Source organism: Podarcis tiliguerta, assembly GCF_965153285.1.
Source record: "Podarcis tiliguerta genome assembly, chromosome: 1".
NCBI lineage: Eukaryota > Metazoa > Chordata > Lepidosauria > Squamata > Lacertidae > Podarcis > Podarcis tiliguerta.
The window spans coordinates 111920217-111946885 of record NC_139534.1 but is presented as its reverse complement, the minus strand read 5'-3'; the positions used below and the strand labels follow the sequence as shown (position 1 = coordinate 111946885).

The window sequence follows — 26669 nt, the reverse complement described above, 5'->3', positions numbered from 1 at the left end:
CAGCCTTGTCGTGTACCTTTTTCAATTTTAAACTCTTCTGTAACCACATTGTTAACTATCAGTTTAGCCTTTTGTTCTGAATATATTGCCTCAATCCCGTTCTCAAACCCCCGTCCCACTCCCATTTCTTTTAAATTCCCCTTCATAAATTTCCAAGATATGTTGTCGAAGGCTTTCTCCGCGTCTATGAAAATTAAAACTGCTTTAGTGTTTATGTTTGTTTGTAAAAGTTCCAATATGTCTATGATGTTCCTTGTGTTAGTAAACATATGTCTGCCCGGGAGAAAGCCTGCCTGGTCTTTATGGATTATCTCACTTAAAACTTTCTTAAATCTTCGTGCCAAAACATCTGCAAATATTTTGTAATCCACATTTAAAAGGGAGATGGGACGGTAGTTCTTGAGTTGTGTCTTTTCAGTTTCTGACTTTGGAATCAATGTGATAAATGCTTCTTTCCACGATTCAGGCGCCTTCTTCCCCTCCATTATTTCATTACTGACCTCCAACAAAGGTTGTATCAAATAATCCTTCAATGTCTTATAGTAGTTAGAGGTCAGTCCATCTGGCCCTGGTGATTTGCCCTGTTTCAGACTCTGGATGGCCTGTTCAATCTCTTGTCGTGTTATTTTGCCATTCAAAATTGTTCTATTTTCTTCTGACAGCTTTACTAATCCATTTCTCTCCAAAAATTGTGTAATCTCTGTTTCATCTTGTGGCCCTTGAGTGTATAGCTTTTTAAAATACCTCTGGAAGCACTTTCTAATCTCTCCCGGGTTCTGAATGTTCCTTCCTTCAACCTCTAAGTTTGTTACTGTATTTAATCTTTGTCTCCTTTTCAGCTGCCAGGCTAGCAGTTTCCCACATTTATTTGCCGATTCAAAAGTTTTTTGTTTCATTGTTTTAATCTTCCATTCTATTTCCTGATTTATCAGTTTGGAATATTGTGCCTGATAAAGTTTAATTTCTCTCAGAATCGGTTGGGACTTCGGGTTAGATCTTAACTTCTTCTCCAACTCTTTGATACTTTCCAGAATTTTATCTTTCTTTTCATTTTGCAGTCTTTTCTTTAAAGAATTCTGTTGAATCAAGAACCCTCTCATCACAGCTTTACTTGCATCCCAGATAGTTCTTTTTTCCACCGTAGTGTTCAAGTTAATCTCAAAATAGTCCTTTAAAGTTTTTTGGGCCTTCTTTACAATTCTTTGGTCTCTAAACAGGCCATCATTCATCTTCCATCTAAAGGAGCCGGTTGGGATCAATGTCATATCCATTCTCAAGGCGTTATGGTCGGAGCATGTTTTAGGGCAGATTTTCACCTTCCTCACCTTAGGTGCCAGACTTCTAGTTATCCATATTTGGTCGATTCGTGTCCAAGTCAGTTGAGCTTCAGAAAAGAATGTTCCTTCTCTTCCCAAGGGGTTTCTAACTCTCCAGATGTCAACCCAGTCCATATTGTCAGTCATTTCAAAAAAGGTCTTAGGTAGTCTTCCCTCTTTAGTAATGTTCTGGTTCTGTGACTTATCCATATTTGTTGATACTACCCCGTTCATGTCCCCCATCATGATGACGTTGTTGTAATCCAGATAATCCAGCATGGTCTCGTGCAACTTCTTATAAAAATCCGATTTTCCTTCATTTGGAGCATAAATTCCTAATATCAAAATTTTTTCTCCTTGATACTGTACTTCTATTGCGAGGATTCTTCCACTTTCATCTTTAAAGAGAAATTTTGGTGAAAGGCTCTCTTTTGCATAGATCACCACACCTCTCTTTTTAACTGTATCCGATGATATAAATTCTTGACCAAGCCTTTTATTTATTAACACCTTTCTATGGAGCCTAATCACATGTGTTTCTTGTAAGCATATAATGTCCAATTGTTCCTTTTTTAAAATATGAAAAATTTTAGACCTTTTTTCGGGACTGTTACAGCCATTTATGTTCCAGCTCAAAAGCTGCAGAGACATCCTGGATAGGTCTGGTTATTCTTTCTGGGGTGGTACCTTGTTCTCCGGTCCTTGAGGATCCGAGGGGGCGGGCTCCCCTGGAAGTTCTGGCGCTGGCAATCCAAGTCCTTTGTGGAGGTCTTCTCCGTGTGCTCCCAAAAACTTGTCTCTATCTTCCACTGTTTTGATTTTGATCTTTCTCCCTCTGTAGGTAAAGGATAATCCTTGTGGAAACTCCCACCTGAAGATAATTGCGTTGCTTCTCAACAGTCTTGCCAATTCCGTGTAGTTAGATCTAAGGTCCAGCAACTGCTTAGGAATGTCCTTGTAGATTTCAATTCTCTTGCCCAAAATGTCTAGTGACTTTTCGTAGTGCAGGCCCAAAATCTTGTCCCTTTCCTCCTTTGATCTCAGTGTTATCAAACAATCTCTGGGCTTCTCTGTCCTTCTGACTCTGCCAAGCCTGAAAGCAGATACGATTTTGAAATCTTTTTCCTCTAACTTCCAAAACTTGGTAAATTCCTTAGTTAGAAATTCAATAAAATTATCTTCTTCCACCTCTGGTATTGACCGTATCCTCAAGTTGGTCTCCCTGTTTCGCAGTTCTGTCATCGAAAAGTAAATCTGATGTTCTCCAACTTGTTTGCTGAGTGGTCTTACTTCTTTCTCAAGTTCTTCCAGTCTTTGACTAGTATCTTCAGCCAGTTTACGATTTTCACCTACAGCCTCCTTTAATTCTCCAATAGATTGGGCATTCCGTGCAACTTGTCCAGTCAGCTTATTCAAGCTTTCTGTGTTCTGTTCAATTTTAGCTGTATGCAAATCAGCCTTCTTGTCCAAAGCCTCCAGTTTCTCCAAAATTTTCTCCAAGACAGAGCTACTTGTCCCTGAAGCCATATCTCCCAGGTGCAGCTCCTCTGTCTCTCCCTCCCCTGCCTGTATTAGGGAGGCCGCCTCTATGTCTGGAGGCAAAGTGGAAGGCAAGGCCGGCACAGAAGATCTACGCTGTGAGGCTGCAGATAAAGTTAGAGTTGTTTGTTTAGTCCTTCCTCTTCTCCTTGCGCCACTCATTCCAAAGTTATCTGTAATCCAAGGTCAATCCAAGTTGTTCCCATGAGAAAGCAGAGTCCCAGATACAATAGTCAAACAGAGGCCGGGAAAGGGAAAGTAGGACAAAGTCACTGCTGTAAATCCAAAATCCTCTAGAGGGAGCTTAGTACGTCTTCAGGGAAAAGATCAAATCCAAGTTAAACTTGTAAATTTAAATCCATGTCCATCGCCTCCACAATGTATTATTTTTAGCAGAGTAAAACTTAAAGCAAAACAATGTTTCTTACAGTGCCTTGACTGCAACAGTTTCAAAGTATCCAGTTCCAACTCAGAATGTTTCAAAACCTGAATTCAATGTATCCAAAGTTGCAAACTGGTGCTCTTCCAGGCAGCTCCAGCACCAGAGATTCTTATTTATTTTGTAATCCACTGGTTCCACAGAAGAAGAGTATCAATGCACTCCCAATATGACCAGCAAAAGTCAATAGCTCAAAGTCTTTCACTCAGAAAACTGCTTTAACAGGGTGTCAGCATTTAATTAACGCATAACTTTTTGTCTCCACTCCTCCTGCTCTTTGCTTAAAGTTCAGTATAGCGGGAGATGGGCTTCCTGCTTATCCTCACTCCGTTTTCAGCCAAATTTCAACTTTTTTAAAAAAGTTTTAAAAGTTTCAGAAAGTTCTCAAAAAGTTTCAGAAAGTTGACAAAAGTTTCAAAAAGTTTTCAATGTCCAAATTTACTCACGGGTTGTAGTTTCCAAAATTCAGAAAAGTTGCAGGAAGAAAGGACAGCGCTGACCGGCAACAGCAACGCGGCTTCACTTCGCTGTTTGCGCAACGACCCACAGCGCCGCTACCCCCTCCGCGATCCGGAGCCCCTTACGGGGTCCCTTCAACGTTTTGGGGGCTGCTTCTGGCGCCCGCCGGGTCCCGAGACCACAGGCTTCTGCCACCTGTGGTTTTCCTGAATGGGTCTCCGCTTCGCCGTAGCGGACGACCCGTTTACAGCGGAGCTCCCTTCTCCTTACTCGGAGAAGGCAGCCATTACCGGTCGCGCCGCCTCCGGAAGTCCCATTCTTGCACTTTTTGACCTCTGTCGCCTGTCTTGCCTTTGTTGTTCTCCCTTCTCACTAGGGCTGCATGCAGACCCCTAGGTCTTCTCTGTGGCTCCCACACCAGGCCAATTCAGCCTGTTCTGCCCCAGAAGCTACCACCCAAACCTAGATCTGTCCCCAAAATAATTCAGAGGTAGGACTAAGGATTTTTAATGGGTTTTAAAACCCTATTTTAAAATAAGGTTTTTAAAAAGGTTGGAGGGGTTGAGGATTGGCAGTACGCTAATCTTCCTACTGAACTTCTAAGCAGGAGGAACCAATCCTGCGCAGCGCCAGTCACTGCTCCCAAGTAAGTGGCTTTTCTGAATGCAAGGGAGGCAAATCGTTTGTTAAAGAGCAGCAACTGGCACTGTGCAGAATCATATCCAACCCTGTGTGGCGCTGCTTTTCAAGGAAAGCTGATTGCAAAGCAGCTGCACCCAACAGAACTGATGTATTTGCTCGGTGGATGCACGGATCCTGCAGGGTGTGAATGTTTGAATGAATGTTTATTATTACAGCTAAACAGCCAGCATAGTAAAACCAGACTTTCAGCATACTTTTTACATAAGCATTAAAATGGTCAAAGTGGAATTTAAAAATCAACAAGGCCTTTTTTTCAGGGAGAACTCACAGAAGCTCAGTTCTGGCACCTCTCCAGTGGGCACCATTCAAAGCAAATGAGGGAGGGGTTCATAGTGAGTTCCGACACCTCTTTTTTTTATAAAAATAGCACCGACAATCAATATACTAATTACATCGATTTAAAATACGTATTCAAGGAAATATAAACTACATTAGAGGTTATTTTTCAAAAATAGAAGAATTTGACTGTGATCTGTGTCAATTTATGACTGTTTGTGGAGCTGTTTAATCTTTTGCTTCCTTTGACTTATGGCTATTGCACAAAATCTAGCTACATTTCTGGTGACATAGGGATTCTGCAGGGCAGGCTGCCAGGCAGGAAGGACGGCCATGGCGTTGTGCTTATCTTCTCCTGGGAAAATGCAGCCTTCAGACAAGTATGTCTTGGCCTTATTTTGCTATGTCCAGAGGTCTCATGCACTGCCCTGTTTCCCCAGGAAAACACCTACTCAGAGCTAATCAAACACCAGTTGGATGTGGCTGGCTGACTAAGGACTGGAATGGTCCTGGAACCACCTCAGGGCTGATTTTTCAGCACTAATTTGCACATAGTATGACAGTTATCACCCAGCTCTTTGAAGCTCCTGGTGATTCCTGTGGAGCTTTTGTGAGGAGTATGGCAGCATTACCAGCCCAGCCTTGGGCTCATGTGAAATGCTGCAGAGATTAAAAACACAGCAGTTCCATTGACCAAGGAGAACCTCATAAAAGCAGTATCTTTCAAACAGGTTTTAAAGTAAAATTAGAAGTGTGAAATCTCATCAATGGAGGGGTGGATGGAGTGAGTAGGTTCTCGTCTCTTACAATTCTTTTGCCTTTGCAATAACAATTGTCCCATTTTATGGGGGCTAGGGGAGCCCCCTCTCCTGTGCACCAGAGATGAGGCATTCTCCTCCTCCTCTGTGTCTTCAGCACTACTAATAATTAGCTGTTAACTCTGAGCTAGAAATAGAAGAAGTCTCCGGGTGCAGAAATAAAGCGCTGGTTGACCTTCTCAGAGCAGCAATTTCTAATCAGAAAGTTGCAAGGATTCATTCATGGAAAATAACAAGATGTTGTTAGTGTGTTCCTGAGAGGAGGCATCCGAGAAAATGTAGTACAAGTGAAACAGAATTATTATTCTTTGTTATTTATTAAATTTATATCCTGCCTCTCCTCTCAAAGTATGGAATGACAAGCCAGCACCAGCACAGCACACGGAAACACCGTTTACCTTCCCGCTATAAAGCGGTACCTATTTATCTACTTGAACTTAGGGGACCGAAAGACGGGAGCTCACCCCGCCGCGGGGATTCGAACCACCGACCATGCGATCGGCAAGTCCTAGGCTCTGTGGTTTAACCCACAGCGCCACCCGCGTCCCAGGCAAGTAAGGTATGTATGTCTATATGCCAAGGATACAGTACCTGTGGCCCTCCAGATGTTGTTGTACTACAACTCCCATCATCCTTGAACATTGGCCATGGTAGCTTGGGCCCATGGGAGTTGGAATCCAACTTCCTCTGGAGGGTCACTCATTCCCCATCCTTGATATGCACTCTTAAAGCCATCAGGTCAAGTAGGTCAAGTTAATTTAGCGCTACTGCATGCACTCTACTATTAGAGATTTTATTTTAGGTATGCACCTAAAAATGTGACATTTGAATGTGGCAAAGAGACATTTGCATACACACACATCGTGATTGGCTGCAGCTACCTCCTGAGTGTGCACACTGGATGGCAAAGCCAGGTTTAACTTTGCATAATGTGTTGAATGGCGCTCATCTTTATTGATGCATCTTGTAATCTTACTGGGACTCTGCTGGAAGAGTCATCCAGGAACAAAGCCCCCTTATGGACCCCTAGGTGGAAAGGCAGTAGGGGAAAATACACAAGTTTCACTGGGTCCAGATCTCAGACCTACTAGCATTGGTAAAGTAGACAGAGTTGCATGGTGTCCGGCGAGGGTTCTGCATTAATTACATACTCCCATGCAGTGAAGAGTTACAGCAGCAAAAGCATTGATCCTGTTGAGATCTGTGCCGCACAGTTTTGTTCTGTGTCTATTTCAGGCTCTTTTGTGCTACATTTGAAGAAGAAACACTTGCTATTGAGATAGGCTATGCATCCAAGGCCAAGTTCTTAGAACAAATTGTTCTACATTCTAGGATGCTGATGAATGAACGGAAGTCTGTGTCTAGTCACCATGTGTTGCTTGTCTGTTTTGGGCCCCAAAGTGTACAAAACATGACCGTCATTTGCCCCAAAACCCAAGATGTGTAAGTAAGCCAAAGCCATGTATCTTCAATGAGATATGTGCCAATAAAACACTTGGGCTCTGGGCTGAGGATGCTGAAGTGCAAGGAGGATGCTACAGAAAATGCGTTCTCCCTGACAATGAAATCACCTCAGGGTCAGAACAGCCAAAGCTGAGTCACTGTCTCCCTGGAGGAGGGTCCTTGAATGTTACCAGAGTTGCTCTGGGTTGTTTTGTGTGATTGTTACTAAAGCTCTTGTTCCAGTTGTTGCCTTCAAGTTGATAAGCCAAGCGGCAAAATGGCTGCATATGGAGAGAAGGGGAAAAATTCAAAACAAAAGGAACCTGGTGCCGGATGGTTTGCATTTTGATATCTGCATGGTGCCAGTTCATAGGACGGCTGTATCTGTATATGCATATGTGTGCACACGTATGCATGTGAGAGAAAGGGAGTGTGCTAGAGAAAGGTCTTGTATACTACAAAGATGGAGATGATCTGTCTCTAGCCCCCACCCCAGCAGAATCCCTGCCAACTCACATCAGATATGGAAGACCAAGTTTTGCTCCACATAACAAAACCTCCTTGTGTAACACATTTCCCCCCATGAGGGCAAAAATCCACCATTCACTTTGATGGGATAAATTGAAGAGGTGCACCCAGTGATTCCATAGAGAATAGGAATGGCATCTCATTCCAGCTCGGAGTGAGCCGAACATGAAGATAAAGCCTTCTCATATCTGCGAAGCCCCAAACCTGCATCTGCACAGCCTGGGCTTCATTTCTTGGACACAGAAATTGCAAATGGGAGCCTTCCTCCTTAGGAACAATGAGAATAATAGATGTGAATCCCCACCCCCATTCCTGCCTACTATCATTTTTTTTAAATCCTGCCATGCTTCTGAGATTTCACATCATACTAAGTTTGGCCCTCAGAATGTGGAGGCGAGGAGCCTAAAAGCAAAAGTCTCTTTCTCTCTTACTGTAAATTTGTTTGTCTGTGTGTGAGAGAGAAAAAGCAATTGCTTTTCTGAATGTGAGGAATATGGGAGAGTTGTGTTACATATCAAACTCCAGTCAGCATCTGTATTGGATTTGAAATTGTTTTTATATATGCAGGTTTTTTTATTGTATTGTGAAATCTGCTTTTCATAAATGAAATAATAATAATAATACTCGAAGTAATTCTGGCTGTTGTGATTGCTATAGTTGCTGGAATTACATGTTGTGTCTATGTGGATATTTTGATTGTTGCTTTTTATTGATTTTAATGGATTTTTATATACTGTGAACTGCTTTGATATAAAGCAGGATCTAAAAATTAAAATTAAAAAATACTTTATTTTGTCACAACCGCAGCCCTGTTCGGTGTTTATTGCATCCATAGGATGTGATGGCAATTTCCTACTGAGTATGATTGTTCTGGGCCATGCAAAAAACCCAAACATACATAAAATGCATAAAACAAAACTTGAGTTAAGTAAAGCATACTGAAAAGGCATTGAGTTTTCCACTGAACCAAGTAAAGTTCTCCTTTTTTCCTTTATTCGTCATTTAGATGGACGTCAGAATGAAGAAAATCTAGTTTTAAGCGTCTCCGGACAATTATTTCAAATCCGTGGTTACAGTAGAACCAGAAGCTTCTGTGGAGACGGATGCTTAGGGGAAATGCAAGAGAGCAGAGAGGAAGCTTATAGGTTATTTTAGCTCACTAACATTGGATTCTGCTCTGATGTAGCCCTATTAGGCAAGTCCTCCAGCAGCAGCATCTGGCAAAAACAGATATTTGTCTTACAGTGAATGTCTGTTTGAAGATGCCGATAAGAGGACATTTTGCTCACCTCTCCTTCCTACTGACAATACTGGGGCTGCGGGTGGGGCTGTGGTTTCTGCCGCTATCTCAAATACTGCTGGGCCTCCTTTATGCTCTAGCTCCTTAATTGGGACTTTCTACCTTTTCTTAAAAGAGCAAGTTCTTTTTGTAACTCTTACCTTCCTTCACCTATTTCCATTTTTTCCTTCATGTTCTCTGCAGAGTGGTAGCATTTTGATGTGGTTCCAGTTTAGCAGTTTGCTCAGGGGCTGAGAAGTTAGCTGTCTACTCTACCAGTCAGTCTGGCGAGAGAGATCACTCCTTCCCCTCAAGAGGAGGCAAAGGTTTGAGAGGAACCCGCCCTAATCCTTTCAGTAGGAAGCATCATCCACTGAAGTTGATTTCACAACAATAATTAGATTTTTTATTTTTTTTAAAATCCATTTTGTAAAAGCTGAGTAAAAATTCTTTATGGATGGGTAAAATCCAAACCAGAGACATTTAAAGAGACAGGTCTGATTACTTCCCTTCTTCATCCTTCCCAAATGATAACTCAAAATATACCCCCTTACCCAAAAGCCACTTAGCATGGATACTAGTCATGCTCCTTGAAGGATTTTGAAGCTCAGTACTTAAGTGTACAAGATCACACTCTGGCAAGAGGCTAAAGGACAGCAGAACAGGTGGTATCCAAGGCCTGTGTTCCATTAGTGCAAGGTTTTATTACTGTGCAATGGAACTCCCTGCCCTATCCTCTCCCCTCCCCACCAGCACCAAGCACACTCCCCAAATCCATACTGGAAGGTTGGCAGGAACTCCAGAACTCATTTAGGGGGTGCCTGGGGGGTGAGGGCGTAAGTTCCATTCTGCTAACAGAAATCTTCGCACTAATATGATATATGGCTGGGCAGGGGATTTATATGCAGAACAGTGGTGCAGTTAGGTATTTTTTGACTCTGGTCCTACAGGGTAGGAGCTCTTTAGGTGGTAATGTGGAAAGCCAGTCTTCCTGGGTTTGAGTTGGTCTCCTGCACATTCTTCTGAGTGGGGCCCTGGACCTCTGCCCCAATGGCACCACTGATGCAGAAGGTCCCTGGCATGTCTAGATTTCTGGTAGGAAGGCTTCTGAATGAAGATCGGGAGAGCTACCACAGGTAAAGAGCTAGCACAGAGCTAATATCATTGACCTATGATCTGACTCAGAATAAGGCAGCTTCATGTGAAATTAACATGAGGAGAGGATAGTAGCAGGCTCATAGAATACATATTTTTGCATGTGACAAGAGGGGGTGTGACCTCACCTGTCCAGGTAACAAAAGGAGGAGTCATGCAGTGCTCTCTCTCTTTTTCACTTCCTTCTTCGTTGGACCAGCTTTCTAGCTAGGAATGCTCTGCTAGCTCTCAGCCAGCAGAAGCACTGGGATTATTTCCCCATATGAGGTAGATCCACATGTACATATTTGTAACGAAGTCTGCCTTCAGGAATCCAACTGTGAACTGATGTGAGTAAACTTCTTTTCTTGACTTTAAATAAGATTGTCATGTCTTTATTCTTTTAAGAGGGATTAAAGGGAATTTACCAGGAATGTACTATTCGATTTGAAACAGACTGAACTGTATAATAGTGAGAAGGCTTACACGAGCCTGCAACAAGCTATCTGCTGTGCATGTAAGAAAGGGGAATGTAACTCTGCTACATGAAGAAACTTGCTAGCGCAAGTTAGGAAGGATATTAATAAACAAGATATCCTCTCCTGCCACCCTGAACATTCCCACACTGCAATGGTTGAAATTCCTTCTTCTACACAACTATTAAACATGCAGGAGCCCTGCTCTCTTTTGCTCCTGGCCACCTTATACCCAAAACATGCCAATAAAATCGGCATAAGAAGCACATTGTCAAGGAATAATTCAAACCACTGTCAGTGTTTCATGAAAACTTTAATCCTCATAAAATTTCATCCCAATCATTTTTAATATTCCACATAATCCCATGATTACATTGGTCCAAATGACAGATTAAGAGTGCTCCCCTTGAAGAATTCATGGGGGTTTAATTAAAGTCATTATTTGCTATCGGATTAATACCTGCATATTTTCTAATGGATGTGTTTAGGAAATCAGGAAGATTACAGCTGTAGCTACTGTGATGCTCTTCAGCTCTTGGGAGGGAAAAAAACCCAATCTCATTTGAAGAGTTATTCTGGAAAAGGGATAAAGACAGAACAAAATAAAACACATGCACCAACCCTAGGTAACAAGACTTCGCTTTACTAATCAAATAAAGCATACTGGCAATGTTACGTTAGCACATTCTAAAAAGAAAAAAGAAAAAAAAAAGGAGAGGTTATAGACTGTTACAAGATCAGAGAGTCCTTATATAAGATAGTACCACCATAAAAGGTGTGAAGAACGTAACAATGGCACTCTTCGTTCCAAGAACAGAAGACTACAAAAAGAAGAAGAGTTCTAAAATAACATAATTTTATCAGAAATACAGCTCTAGGGTGGGGTGGGGGGGAGGAATGAAGAGTGCAAGCACTCCTTAGAAAATCTTTCCATTTTGCTGATTCCAAGTAAATTTCTTATTGGAACATGGTGTCTATCAGTAATTATACTGAATAGTTCAAGTGTCTTGGTTTACAGCTTAAAGCCTTCAACAGAGACTAGTTGTCATTCGTTTTCAGAGGAGTTTCCTAAACAGACTGCTGGTTCAACTAACCCACAGCAGTCTCCATTCTGCAGATGGCATGGTTTTTTTTTAACTTTAGGGTCACCAAACGTCCCTCTTCTTCTGCTGCCGCCGCTGCTTGCCCTTGGTTCCTACACTATCAATTGCGCCAGAAGTCCAGCATCTTGCCCATTGAGGTTGAATCCTGATAAGACAGAAGTACTGTTTTTGGGGGACAGGAGGCGGGCAGGTGTGGAGGACTCCCTGTCCTGATTGGGGCAACAGTGCCCCTGAAGGACCAGGTGCGCAGCCTGGGAGCCATTTTGGACTCACAGCAGTCGATGGAGGCACAGGTCAATTCTGTGTCCAGGGCAGCTGTTTATCAGCTCCATCTGGTACGCAGGCTGAGACCCTACCTGCCTGTGGACTGTCTTGCCAGAGTGGTGCATGCTCCAGTTATCTCTCGCTTGGACTACTGCCATGCGCTCTATGTGTGGCTACCTTTGAAGGTGACCCGGAAACTACAACTAATCCACAATGCGGCCGCTAGACTGGTGACTGGGAGTGGCCGCTGAGACCACATAACACTGGTCTTGAAAGACCTACACTGGCTCCCAGTACGTTTCCGAGCACAATTCAAAGTGTTGGTGCTGACCTTTAAAGCCCTAAATGGCCTCGGTCTAGTATACCTGAAGGAGCGTCTCCACCCCAATCATTCAGCCCAGACACTGAGGTCCAGTGCCAAGGGCCTTCTGGCAGTTCCCTCACTGTTAGATGCCAGGTTACAGGGAACCAGGCAGAGGGCCTTCTCGGTAGTGGCACCCACCTTGTGGAATATCCTCCCACCAGATGTCATAGAGAAAAACAACTGGCAGACTTTTAGAAGACATCTGAAGGCAGCCCTGTTTAGGGAAGCTTTTAATGTTTAACGGACTATTGTATTTTAATATTCTGTTGGAAGCTACCCAGAGTGGCTGGGGAAACCCAGTATTTCCCAGTAATCCCCATGACAGCAGCAGCATTAACATGGAGCAGGGTGGGGGAGCCTGTGGGCCTCCAGCTGTTGCTGGTCCACAACTCCCAACAACCCTTACTACTGGCCATGCTGCTTGAAGCTATCCAACATCTGGTGGCCCACAGATGTTATGATATAGGAAGAATGCAGGTGTGGGAACGCTACCATTTATGTATTTTTCAAGAGTGTTTACAAACTGTCGATGCATAAAAAACATACAATGATGCTATACAGTGGTACTTCAGTTCTCAAACGTCTCTGTTGAAAAACGTTTCGGAACCTGAACACCAAAAACCCGGAAGTAAATGCTTCTGTTTCCAAATGCGCCTTGGAAGTAAAACAAATTCCGCTGAGTGTTTTTCAATTTTCTCAACTGAATTTGCAGACAACCCTTCGCGCCTCGATTTTCGAACGTTTTGGAACTCGAATGGTCTTCCGGAACAGATTACGTTTGAGAACCGAGGTACCACTGTGCGATAAAAACATTTAAACATCATAAAATTACAAGATGCAGAACGAATGACCAGCACGAAATGAAATCATAATGTCAAGCTTCAGATATTATTGTTGTTATGTGAGAGCAAAGGTCATGTTTGCCTGCCCTGCGAAAATTGTTGTTTAGTCGTGTCCGACTCTTCGTGACCCCATGGACCAGAGCACGCCAGGCACTTCTGTCTTCCACTGCCACCCGCAGTTTGGTCAGATTCATGTTTGTAGCTTCGAGAACACTGTCTAACCATCTCGTCCTCTGTCGTCCCCTTCTCCTTGTGCCCTCCATCTTTCCCAACATCAGGGTCTTTTCCAGGGAGTCTTCTCTTCTCATGAGGTGGCCAAAGTATTGGAGCCTCAGCTTCAGGATCTGTCCTTCCAGTGAGCACTCAGGGCTGATTTCCCTCAGAATGGATAGGTTTGATCTTCTTGCAGTCCATGGGACCCTCAAGAGTCTCCCCCAGCACCATAATTCAAAAGCATCAATTATGCGGCGATCAGCCTTCTTTATGGTCCAGCTCTCACTTCCATACATCACTACTGGGAAAACCATAGCTTTTACTATACAGACCTTTGTTGGCAAGGTGATGTCTCTACCTTGCTGCTGCGAAAATTACCACTGTGTATTTCCGCTGCATCCAGAGACTTTGTCAGGATCCTGGTGACACAAGGAGGCTCTATCTAGGTCACTGTTTCTCAAGCGTTGGTCTCCAGCTGTTTTCAGACCACAATTCCCATCACCCTTGACCACTGATCTTGCTAGCTAAGGATGATGGGAGTTGTAGTCCAAAAACAGCTGGAGACCCAAGTTTGTGAAACACTGTCCTAGGTGTTGCAACACCACCAAAACTTTCCCCATGTTTCATATCTCAAGTTTCCTGTATCACTCCCCGCTTCCAAAATCCTGTACAATTAGACGGTGACAGTTTCCAAGTTAAAATATATACTGCAACACAACAGTACTATAATTAACTTGCCATTTCCCCCTCTCCTTGTACCTTTGTGTGTGCACATGTGTCCCAAATCACTCGGCATGTCTAATGTTCTCAGCAAATTTGGCTATTACCTTCAATTACAAAAGCAATTTTCTCAACATTAAATTGGGGGTGCTTGGCACCATGTATGTCCAAACAAAACACTGTTGTCTTATTAGTATATATTCCATTATGTGATATTAGCCTCCAATGTAGATTGAAGAATGCTACTCAGCATGCATTCAGCTCGGAAGATGATGGTTTAGGCAAAATAATGGAAGTCACAGTGCTTAGTTTTCCAGGTCAACATGCACTGAGCAAACTATTTGGAAAGAGTCATCTATGCAGTGTATTGTTCAGTCCTAGGGTGCCAGATCTGTTACCAGAACATGTCACATTTTGGCAATAGACTAGGAACCATTGTGATTAGGATGGATCTGGATCGTTAAAAAGCAACTCTAACAGCAGCATGAAAATGCAAATGGCAATGACTAGGAAGTAGCTAACTTTTATTGTGTTCTTTAATACAGAGCCTGTTCAACCCTAAAAGCTCAGAGGATAAATAATGAAATTAAAAAGCAACCACGCACATATACAAGAATAAAATACACAGTCTTATCTTTAAGCTTGAACAAGTTCATCAAAACTTTATTTTTAAATAAGTTTTTTCAACCAGAGTCACGCTTCATCAAGGAGCCACCTTGAATATCTCTTTAGCTTTTTTGGTTCCCCTGTTGGCCATTAACTAACAAGATGCCAGCATAACTGGGTGTGGGAGGGAGAGGAGGTCCACTAGTGGGACAGAGAAACATTTTTGTTTCTTTTCTTTAAAACAAGCACCATTTTTATTTTATTTTTAATCAAGCAAGTGGCCTTCACATGTTCTGCAATGTTACAAATTTCACAGTCCAAGCCTGGGAAACGTAACTTGGTAAGAAGAGCCTGAGAAAGATACACAAGACAAAAGATTGCTGCGTGCTGAATCGGGGAACAATTCTAAATGTCTTACTTATTTGTGGAAAAAACTTTTCCCAGGGGAGGAGCGGTGGTTGAGATGAGCTGGGAATTAATAAAACAAAGCACAAGCAGAGCTTGTACAAATTTACAGAAGGCTGGTTTCTGCGAACACACCTCTCTGCTCCACCTAGGAGAACAAGAGAAATTATCAGACTTCAAGGATGCACTCCAGGCAGGCAAAAACAGGGTGCAAAGCAGAGCCAGTGTCTTTGGTGTCAGAAGAAGGTGAGCAGCCTGAGGAGAATTATCAGAACCAGCTAGAGAGGCTTGGAGGTCCTCCACCCCTGGTCTACACAGTTCATACTCATATTAGATCCCCCCCCCCCCAGAACACATGAATTTGCCCAATGTAACACAATGAGCAGTGGTGTGTGGTCATTGGACTAAGGCAGGGGTAGGCAAACTAAGGCCTGGTGGCCGGCCCAATTGCCTTCTCAATCCGGTCTGGGAATCAGCGTGTTTTTACATGAGTAGAATGTGTGCTTTTATTTAAAATGCACCTCTGGGTTATTTGTGGGGCATAGGAATTTGTTCATCCCCCCCAAAAAAAATAGTCCGGCGCCCACAAGGTCTGAGGGACGGTGAACCAGCCCACGGCTGGAAAAGGTTGCTGACCCCTGGACTAAGGGGACTAGGTTTGACCTCTAAATGTTCCCCTGGTGCCTCCTTCACACAGCCTGGGAAGCTTCTGCCCAGCTTAGGAAGGGAGGTCTGAGGCTCCGATGCGTCCAAGATCCATCCTGCCATCTTCCCAAAGCCCCCCCCCCCCGGCTTTTGGAAGGAGGCAGGAGGGCTCCAGCATCCCGTCAGAGCCCTGGCACCTCCTTTGCAAAGCCTGGGAAGCTTCTGCCCAGCTTGGGGAGGGAGACACGAAGCTCATGTGCGTGACGTCAGGACATCGCACACATAACATCGACCTGCCCCCCAGCCATGGCCCTCGCAAGCTAGCACCTCTGGACCTAACTGTTGCCATGAAAAATTTCACTGCATGCCACTGACAATGAGAAAACCACTGGCCTGCAGGCCTGATCTGGCTCGCCAAGCTTTCCCTAGTGGCTGCCAACTTTTCTGGGCTTGCTGATCAGAAGGTCGGCGGTTCGAATCTGCGCGATGGGGTGAGCTCCCGTTGCTCGGTCCCTGCTCCTGCCAACCTAGCAGTTCGAAAGCACGTCAAAGGACAAGTAGATAAATAGGTGGGGGGAAGGTGGGAAGGTAAATGGTGTTTCTGTGCGCTGCTCTGGTTCGCCAGATGCAGCTTAGTCATGCTTGTCTACGGACAAACACTGGCTCCTTCAGCTAGTAAAATGAGATGAGCGCCACAACCCCAGAGTTGTCCGTGGCTGGACTTAATGGTCGGGGGTCCCTTTACCTATGCCATGTATGCATACAGCAGGACACTAAAAAAGGGTGAGGGGTGGGGAGAATGTTGGCTGCTTGTTCATGGGATAGTGGGGAGCTTAGAATAAACTCCGTGTCAGTAGTGTATGTGCAAACCAGCATGTGTAGAATGTGGATGACCACACCCAACACTGGTAGGTTAGCAAAAAAAAAAAAAAAGGCTTTCAATCCCTGCTACAAACAGCCCCCATATCACTACCCTGCCACCTCTCCCAATGTGATTTATTTACAGCCTCTGAGCCTGGCTGAGGGGGAAATGCATTAAAAATAGACCGTAGGGTGTTTTTATGGCTCAGAAGAAAAATATAAAACACAACCCACCTACTGATTTGCCCAGGCTAATACCCCCAAAGCAGTATTTGAGGGCACCAGGTTGTTGAAGGATGATTTAGCACAATGTTCATAGATGATGGGATTCAAGAAGAGCAGCTTTGTCCAAATATTTTTTGTCATTCACCCACATAGAGAAATGCTGACTGGCAGAAAGAACAAATGCCTAACTCCATTAGTCTGTTGATAAAAGGTTCTTGGGCCTTTGTGTCACACAGCTCTTTCAAATTGAGGATTCAACTTTGCTTGTGAACCCAGGTGGGTATCGTTGCAGCACTCTATATATGTGTGGCTTTCATGAGCAAAGAATGCCATCTGAAGAAGACAACACTTCTGCACAATTTATTTCAGATGCATATTTATAGTTTTCAGAAGCCCTGGTCCCGGTCTGCTTTACACAGAGTTAAACTACTTTTGCAAGTTGACAGGAAGACTTAAGAATTATATTGCCTACAGGGTCTTACCAACTGAGAATAGAAGGGGCAGAGAATATCAGCATAAACTGTATATTCCCCATCACAATTTGTTATCTTTCTAAACAGTGCAAAGCAAATGGAAGTGGTTTCCCTTTGTTCCTGTTCTAGTTAGATAAGCCATGGAAACACATTTTGACACCAAGAGGAAAAACTTGTGGAAATTTGCCATCAGATATCTTTTAGGAGACCTTTATTCCAGTATTTTCAAATCAGAAGCGCACAGTTAATTAATAGAAACAGAAGCAGATGTGTGGGAGGCAACAGGTTCCAAAAGTTAGTTTGGGCATCTGATAGGAAAAGAGAACTTTATTCTAGGGAGCATAGTTGGACCATAAGCCAGACAAAAGACCCATGCAAAACAGGTACATGTGCAAATTTCTGCTACTAAAATAAATAGAATGTAAAGTGTTTTAATTTAGAATGATGCACGATGGACCCCCCCAATGTTGGGTGCAATTCAGCGCCACTGCATTAATACTACACACACACACACACACACACAGATAGGCTTGGTTTTGCAGCTGTTTTGCGCTATTCATTTAACATTTGTCTTAAAATAGCAGAAAAAAAATTCATGGGGTATGTGACCATCAATGGTTTTCCTAGCTAGATGAATCTGCCGCAGATGTCTTGTTTTATATTGTTCTTGACCTCAGCTTCTGTTATTTTTTGAGCTGTTTTGTAACTGTTTTCTCTATATCACCTTGGGACATATGCAGAAGGTGATTAATAAATAACAACAATAACAGTAGTAACTGTCATGATGGCTGTGTGCTGTCTTCAGTATCAAAGGTGATTTGCTTCTGTGCTCCAGTGGCTGTGAATTGTGAGTGTTGTGCTGCTTGTGGTCTTCCCACAGGCATCTGGTTGGCCACTGTGAGAACAGACTGCTGGACTAGATGGGCCTTTGATCTGATCTAGCAGTACTGTTTGTGATGGCCTGGGATTCGGACTCGGAGGCTGAACCTGAGGGATCCTAGCCTGCACAAGGTCCCTGCCTCCAAAACCAGCTGAGCCGGGGCTGGGGCATGAGCCTGAAGGGTCCTCACCTGTGCTGGATCCTCAGGTGCAGGCATCAGCTGAGCCTGCTCTGGCTCCTGAGGTGATGGAGGACCCATAGCCTGCAGGTGCTCCACTCTCAGCCCCATCAGAGGAAGCTGAGGTTGCCGCTGGGTCCGGTAACCCTCCAGCCTCTCCTGAGCTACAGAGGCTCAGGGCAGAGGGAACTAAATTCCCGCAGGAGGAGTGCTCGCCTCCAGGCCAGGAGAGGCAAGTCACCAGAGGATTGAGGCCACCCTGTGCCTCGGGGCAGATAAAAGCCGGCCAGCCCCAGTCCCAAGTTGCGGAAGCAACATTGTTGGTTGCTAGTTCATGCCTGAACCCCGTCCTGCTTTTCTGCCAGAGCTCCTGACCCGCCCTGGCTCCCTGCTTGCATGCCTGTTCCTGACTTCACCCGACTCCCTGCCCTGCACCCAGCTTCAGCTACTATGGACTGCCTCCACGTTGCACCTTTGACCATGTACCGGACTTGGACCTCGCCTCTTGGGTAACCCACGGGACCAGCACACTATTCTTATGTTCTTGTCTCATTGGGAAAGGTGGAAAGTAAATGTCAGAGGCAACATGTCTCTGAATACTGGTTGCTGGCAAATGCAAGCAGGAGTGTGTTGTTGTGTCCTGCTTGTGAGCTTTCCATGGGCAACTGGCAGGTCACTGTGGAGAGCAGGATGTCTCCTTATGTTCTTACCAACTTAGATAAACTACGGAGGATAGTTTTCATTATCACAATTTCTTGCATTTGTCTTTAAAAGAGTTACATTTCATAATAATTAATTACTCTTGCCCATAATGAGGTGATGGTGAGAGTCCAAATTGGGGCTTGGCTAATTGGAAACGTAGCAGTAGTAGCTCAGTGGTTTCCAGGTGGATATTCTGGCAAATCTATGACTTTGTTTCATCTATTATCAACTAAACAAACTGTGAAGCAGCCAGAGGCCATGGCTTCCTCCTGTATCAAGGTGTATTAGTGACGAAGGAGTTTTATTATTAATAGAAATGTGTCTTAAGAAAGCCTGTTCTTGAAAAACTACTTATTACTGGGAACATAGAGTCCATGTCTCTTTTGAAGATCTTCAGCACTACTGATTTTCAGCTCATAGCTGCGTATCACTACAAATAAGCCAGTGAGTAAGCCATTCCCAAGAAAGATCAATTCAAAGGCAGAAAAAACAAGCAAGCTTTATTATGAGTGTGTGGTAGACTGAAGGCAAACCATACCTAAGAAATCCTACTTATGCCTATTTAGGACTGGAATGAGGGATACTTAGTTGTACTATAGCAGATTTCCCCAAACTGGTGTCCCCTCCAGAACTTTTGGATGCCAACTTCCATCACCCCCAACCAGTATGGCCAATCGCAAGGGGTGACAGGCAGTGGCGTAGGAAGGGGTGTGTGGTAGGTGCGGGCCGACCCGGGTGTCATCAATGAGGGGGGTGACAAAATGGTAAAAATGTGTGCGGTATTTTTCAAAATATAAAGGCTGCCTGCAGACAGCTTTCTGGATCATGGCCAACATGACTAAACCATTTCTGGCGCAACGGGACACCGTGACAAATGCCAGAACACACTGAAACACCATTTACTTTCACACCGCAGCGGTACCTATTTATATACTTGCACCGGTGTGCTTTCGAACTGCTAGGTTGGCAGAAGCTGAGACAGAGTAACGGGAGCTTACCCTGTCGCAGGGATTCAAACCACCGACCTTCCGATCATCAAGCCCAAGAGGCTCAGTGGTTTAGACCACAACACCACTTGCATCCCCCATGCTTTATAAAATCTCATCTGCATCTCACGTTGTGGTTTGGAATAAAGGATTAAACCAGTCCCCTGGTTCAGATGTGTATGTAACGTAGACCTCAGCCCACATAAAAGAGATTTCTACCCAGCACCCAGCACCAAAAAAAGTATTCCAAACAATCAAAAACAATCAAAAACAAAAACAGAGGCTCAGCATTAAGTTTGAATCCGTGCAAAGCAGTGTTCTAGAGATGCCATCATTCACTGATGACTAGTCTACACAGGAAATGAGATGCCTGGTGGCCAATTTCATTGAAATGTCTCAAATTACAAATACATTAGTCCCTGCATGGCATTAAAAAAAACAAAAACCTTATGTAAGTGTGCTTGCTGTCTTCTCCGTTTTGCAGCAAATTCAAATTCTGCAATTGTCTTCTAGAGCTGAAATAGTCTATTTAAACAACAACAACTGTGGAGTGGGCCAGTTCATGACTTTGCTACCAGCTCTGGGGACCATCACTTGACTGTGTACGTTGCTTGTGATAGCATTCCAGACCCTAAGATAACTGGGAGCAACAGCCACTGCAAGCAGCAGCAGAAGGTGTAAGTCATTGCTGAAGGGGTGAAGAGTAAGAAGCTGGTATAGCCTTCACTGCAAAAACTCAGAAGGTTTGTGATGGAATGTGTGTTGGTTGCCAACTGGAAAACCAGTAAGCTTCAGGTTTTCTTATTTTAACCTCAGATGTGGCACCTGCAGACCTCTCGAGAAACTCTCCTGTTTACACTGACACATCATCTCTTGATGTTCATTTCCATGAATGACACGAAAGGCTCATCCACACTAGGCTTCCACCCTATGCTTTCCATGCTCAGACCTGTGTTTCCTAGTCCCGGTGTAAGCACTCCCCCCCCCCCCCACTTTCCCCAGGAAAATGCACTCTTTAATGCTGAATCGGAGCAAATGACAACCTGGGTTTCTGAGGATTGCCAAGAGCGTTAAAGAGCTTGTTTCCACGAAGAAAGTAGCCGGGTGTGGGTGGGTGTGAAGAGAACCCTGATACAAACCGGAAAAGCATGGTGGGAAATGAGTGTTGATGAGTCCTTACAAGCACTGGCCAACATCTCTTGAATGTGAAAAGCTGAAAAGCAGCGCCATTTAGGAACATAAGAAGGGCTGTAGCTTAGTGGTAGAGCAAACACTTTGCATGGAAAAGGTTCCAAAGTTCAATCCCAGGCATCTCTAGGTGGAGAAGAAGAGTTTGGATTTGACATCCCACTTTATCACTACCCGAAGGAGTCTCAAAGCGGCTCACATTCTCCTTTCCCTTCCTCCCCCACAACAAACACTCTATAAGGTGAGTGGGGCTGAGAGACTTTAGAGAAGTGTGACTAGCCCAAGCTGCATGTGGAGGAGCGGAGACTTGAACCCTGTTCACCAGATTATGAGTCTACTGCTCTTAACCACTACACCACACTGGCTCTCAAGAGCTAGAAATGCCCTCTGCCTGATACACTTTGTAAGTCAGTATCCCGAGTTATAAGCTAGATGGCCCAATGGCAGAGGCGTACTCAGGGTCCCTTGTGGCCTTGGCAAAGAGCTGTACTGGCATCCCTCCCACAGGCCGAAAGAAAGAGGCAGGCAAGGTTGCCTGGATAGGAGGAACATGCTTCCTGCCTAGAAGTCATTCCAGTGAGTCCTTTTGTCCCCTCCAGCAGCAGCACCAGCAGCTTTTCCTGCTGGAGATCCTGGCGGATTCCCTGAGCTGAGCGAGAAGGAGCTCCAGGTGTCTTGGGAAGACTCCCAACACCTGATAGGTGATTGCTGCACCCCGCCCCAGGCCTACACCCCTGGCGGGGACTGGTTTCGCCAACCCCTAGGTACACCTCTGCCCAATGGTCTAACATGGTATAAAGCAGTTTCTTAGATTCCTGCAGGATTAAAGGTCCAAGCTAAGATGCTTCTTAGGAACTTACAAGCAGAACTTGAAGGCAAGCAGCCTCCCCCTGTTGTAGCAATTGGTGTTCAGTGGCATGTTGTCAGAAACAGTTTATCCATCTTATATAAAACATGGATAGGGAAACCCAGCAGCAGCAGCAGCACCCCATGTTGTCATTTGCGACTCCCATCAGCACCAGCTTGCATGGGACCAATGACCAGGGATGATGGGAGCAGATGTTCAGCGACACCACAACAGCCACACATTCCCCATCCCTACTATATGAATCTCATGAGTCCGTTCTCCCAGTGCAGATCCTTATGCAGCCAAAATGGCACAATCCATTCACAAGAGGGAGGTACCAGCTGGCTCAGGGAAACCCAGAAGTTTGAAGAAGTAAGCTATAAATAAATCAATTTTAGGAAGGAAAACAAAGGGGAGATCTTTCAGTGAGGACTGAACATGCTCAGTGAATATTGAATGCTTGTAGATTGCAGAGGGACGCGGGTGGCGCTGTGGGTAAAACCTCAGCGCCTAGGGCTTGCCGATCGCATGGTCGGCGGTTCGAATCCCCGCGGCGGGGTGAGCTCCCATCTTTCGGTCCCAGCTCCTGCCCACCTAGCAGTTCGAAAGCACCCCTAAGTGCAAGTAGATAAATAGGCACCGCTTTATAGCGGGAAGGTAAACGGCGTTTCCGTGTGCTGCGCGGCTCGCCAGAGCAGCTTCGTCATGCTGGCCATGTGACCCGGAAGTGTCTCTGGACAGCGCTGGCCCCGGCCTCTTAAGTGAGATGGGCGCACAACCCTAGAGTCGGACACGACTGGCCCGTACGGGCAGGGGTACCTTTACCTTTAGATTGCAGAGGGGTGAATGGACTATCCTGAAAAAGGGCAAGGCTGGCTGGCTAGAATTCTGAACAGGACCTCTCCTGATAGCAGGTCCCACTTTTCATTGCCAACAGCCATTTACAGGGCTTTCCCACAGGAGTTTGTATAATTCACTTTCCATACTGAATCCAGCCATTAAGTAGGTTTTTACATTCACACCTCCCCTCAAATGCCGGAAAAGGAAAAGCGCTGTCAGTGTCATGAGTGAAAAGTAGCCCCAATATACCAGCAGCCTAAGTGGGATGTCTCAAAGACATCACTTACGCACACCAGACTGTAAATAACCCAAGCTATGAAAGAAAAGGTGTGCTGTGCATAAAACAACCTGTGGAGCTCACTGTCAAAAGCAGAAAACTGCACAGCTGGGGTACTTTAAAAGTCAATCTGATCTGCTAAATGCTATTATTACAGAGACTTGTCAGTTTGGTTAACGTCAAAGCTTGTTATATCATAACATAGCTTGTCAAGGAAAAACATTTTCAAATGCTTGGGATGGGAAATATATTTTGGAGGGTTTAAATCCTGGGCCTCTTCACATACAGTCTCAATATGCAAAAATAAAATGTAGTTATAAACACCTGAACAAATCCATTTCTCATGTAACAGCTCCCCCCCCCCCCCGGACTCTTTCACAGGTTTCACACCTCTGGGCAGCTGAACTAAAGTTCATGCACAAAGGCAAAACCAGAACCAACAATGAAAACGGATCAAACATACAGTTAATAAAGGAATAAAGGAGCTTGGTGGTACTTCAGGGAAATACTATAAAAAAGCAAAACATACAGCAGGTGGACAGAGCCTAGAGAGAAGGAAGGAAGGAAGGAAGGAAGGAAGGAAGGAAGGAAGGAAGGAAGGGTGGGTTACTGGAAAATTCATTTGCATTGCCAATGCAGAGGCATTAAAAATGGACTTCCCAAAGTGAGACTTACTTTGCCCTAGCAAGATGCAAGTGAGATGCTTTTCTAAGCACAAAACCCTCCATGTAGATATGACAATAGCACAGGCGAGTATTTTAGAGGAGCATACCCAGTCCATCACAGCTTCCAACACGGAACTGTGAAACGCACATGTGCTTTTTACTCGCCCCCCCCCTTCGTACATGACAGTGTTTTCCGATTTGGAAAAGTGCTCGCAAGTAACCCAAGGCGTGAGAGAGATGCCCCTTCTTGGTGATGGAGGAAGAGAAAAGGGAGAGGCGGGCAGAGAAGAGGCGCGACCGTGCTCTCCCCTCCGCGGCTTTCTCCCGCTTACCTATGGTGGAGACCACGGTGCTCACGAAATAAAAAGCCCCCGGGAAATCCCACCGGGGCAGCGTGTTGTTGATGCGGATGCCGGCCACGTAGGCGCCCTCGTACTCGCGCAGCAGCTCCTGCAGCTCGGCCGGCGTGAGGTTGAACCTGTGCGAGAAGTTCTCCAGCCTCTCCAGCCACTTCTCCTGCGCTCGCAGCTCCGTGGGCCGCTCGAGGGCGGAGAAGACGGCCGCGCCGCACAGCAGGTACGAGACGATTAGGACGGCCAGCAGCGCGAAGCGGGCGTTGTCCTCGTTGAAGGCGTACAGGCCGGGCGCGGGGCAGCAGCACACCCCGCGGCACCCCATCGCCGCCCGACGGCGCGCCCTACCGGTGCGCCCCCCGGCGGCCCATCTCACTCGATCCGCCGCAGGCAACACGTTGGGCGGGCTGGCTGGCCGCCGGTTCCCAGAGCCTGGCAGCGGCGGCGGCGACAACAACAAACCACGCGATCCTCGACGGCGAGCGGAGCCCCCGAGGCGACTGTTGCAGAGCAGGGCGCCGAAGCGAAAGGCCACGAGGGCATCGCAGGGGTCCCGTCCGTGGAGCCGGCGAGCCTGCCTTGGATGGAGTTCAATGGTCACCCGAGGCAGAGACGGGTGTGTGGGTAGGAGGCTTGCTCCCGAGTAGTAACGCCCGCTCGCAGTCGAGGGCTCTCGCAGTCCCAACCTCCGCTCCTCAGACCTTGGAGAAGTAGTTCTCGTCGCGGTCCGCCCGCCAGTTTCTTTTTCCGCCGGGATCTATGGAGCACGTGGCCCGGCTCGCGATGGAAAAAACACGAACTCCGCCCCGAAGTTCAGCTTTCTTGGGAGCCGTCGTGCGCCCGGCGCCGGTGCCTGCCTTCTGCAGAGAGCCTCGCCAAACGCGACGTGATTCAAAAGGAACAAGGGAGTGTTTCTCTGATCATGTGCAGAGTGCATTTCTCTCTCTCCAGCGAGCCAACACAGCCCGCACTGCCCTATCCCAAGCGTAGATCAGGGACGGTTTCAGCCCCGGCATCTTTTATTTGGTCTCACCCTGAATCCACGACGGGTTTTTTCTCTTCCCCTCCTCCTTGTGTTCCTCTCCCGCCCTCTAAGGCAGCTCCCAAGACTTGCGCCGAGGTTTAAGGCAAGGGCAGCTCCGCCCTCCGACGCCGCTCTCGGAACTCAGCCTTCCCAAGACCTTGAACTTGCGACCAACTCCTCTAAGGACCTGATCCGGGCGCGGGGCGTTGGCTGGGAAGAGCTTTGCCCCCTTGCGCCTTCCCACCTCTTCTACTTGAAAAGTCGGACGCCGAGCTCCTTGCTCTTCCGAGCGCGCAACGCTAGGGGCAGGCGAGGGGTTGGGGAAGGAAGCGGACCCCTTTCTCGCCCTGTTTGGACTCAGGCGGCGGCAGGGAAAGACTCCGGGGACTGACCGTGGTCCCGCGCGGATGGAGGGAGAAGATTGTTGCCTGTGCCATTTCACACCTGTCGGGGATGTTCCTAAGGAGATGCCCAGATGAGATGCTCCTCTTCGGAAGCCCAGGCAAGCAGGACTGGGCTACTCGCGGCCAGCCAGGCGCGATCTCGTCCCTGCTTTGCAGCCGGTCCTCGCGGGCAAAACAAGGTTTGCAGGATCCTGCCTCCGCCTCCGCGCTGCTAGAGCCCCGAGGGGACCAGCTTGTCTCTGGATCGGTCCTGATTCGGCCGAGAGAGATTTCTGCGTGGCGCCTCTGTTACGCCCGAAAGGGTCTTTTGAGATTGGCTGCAGGAGCAGGTGCCTTCAAGCCCATGGTTCTCTCCCCCAGTAAAGTACCGGGATCCTCCAGCCTCCCAGCAGCTTGGAGACGGAGGACTGCGATTCATTTAACGATGTAACAAATACAGTAGTTAGTCGGGAGATAGCTGTATTCAGCCGCTGACACGCTCCAGTTTTAAAGGTCGCTAGACTCTCTGCCTTCTGCCTGTCTCTGCTTGATGCGTTATTGCCATTTCTAGCCCAACTTTCCTCCAAGGGTCTCAAGGTGTCCTCCCCACCACGGTTTTGCACTCACAACATGATAAACCTGGAAGCCAACCAATGATGAGGAACCAGTAGCTCTTACAACAACAACAACAACAACAACCTTATTACCTACACAGCCCATCTGACTGAGTTGCCCCAGCCATTCTGGGCAGCTTCCAACAGAATATAAAAACACAGCAAAACATCAGACCATTAAAAGCTTCCCCATACAGGGCTGCCTTCAGAAAGTCACATAATTGTTTATCTCTTTGACATCTGATGGGAGGGCGTTCCACAGGGCGGGTGCCACTACCGACAAGGCCCTCTGCCTGGTTCCCTGTCACTTCACTTTCCACAGAAGGCCCTCGGAGCTGGACTTCAGTGCCAAGCGAAGTGGAGATGCTCCGTCAAGTATGCAGGACCAAGGCCGGATTACATATTCCATTATCCCTAATTTTGAATGCAGTCTTTTACATGCTCGCTCTGTGCTGGATCCAAAGCTGTGACTAATGGATAAATAAGCTATTTGGTGGTTTTAATGCTGTGAGCCGCCCCTCCCCCCCCCAACTGGGCAATCTTATACTCATGGTGTATATATGTGCAAATAAAATCATATATCCTAAAGACACCACAGTCTC

At 46.0% G+C, this 26669-nt stretch overlaps 1 protein-coding gene across 1 annotated transcript in view; it reads right to left on the bottom strand.

The window, feature by feature from the left end:
- KCNK13 (potassium two pore domain channel subfamily K member 13) overlaps positions 1-26342 on the bottom strand; it is a 60524-nt gene extending 34182 nt beyond the window's left edge. The window contains exon 1 of the mRNA XM_083438594.1: positions 24026-26342. Coding sequence (XP_083294720.1) covers positions 24026-24371 — 346 coding nt within the window. The 5' untranslated portion in view covers positions 24372-26342. The remainder of the gene's footprint in view (positions 1-24025) is intronic.
- Between the last annotated feature and the right edge of the window lie 327 nt (positions 26343-26669).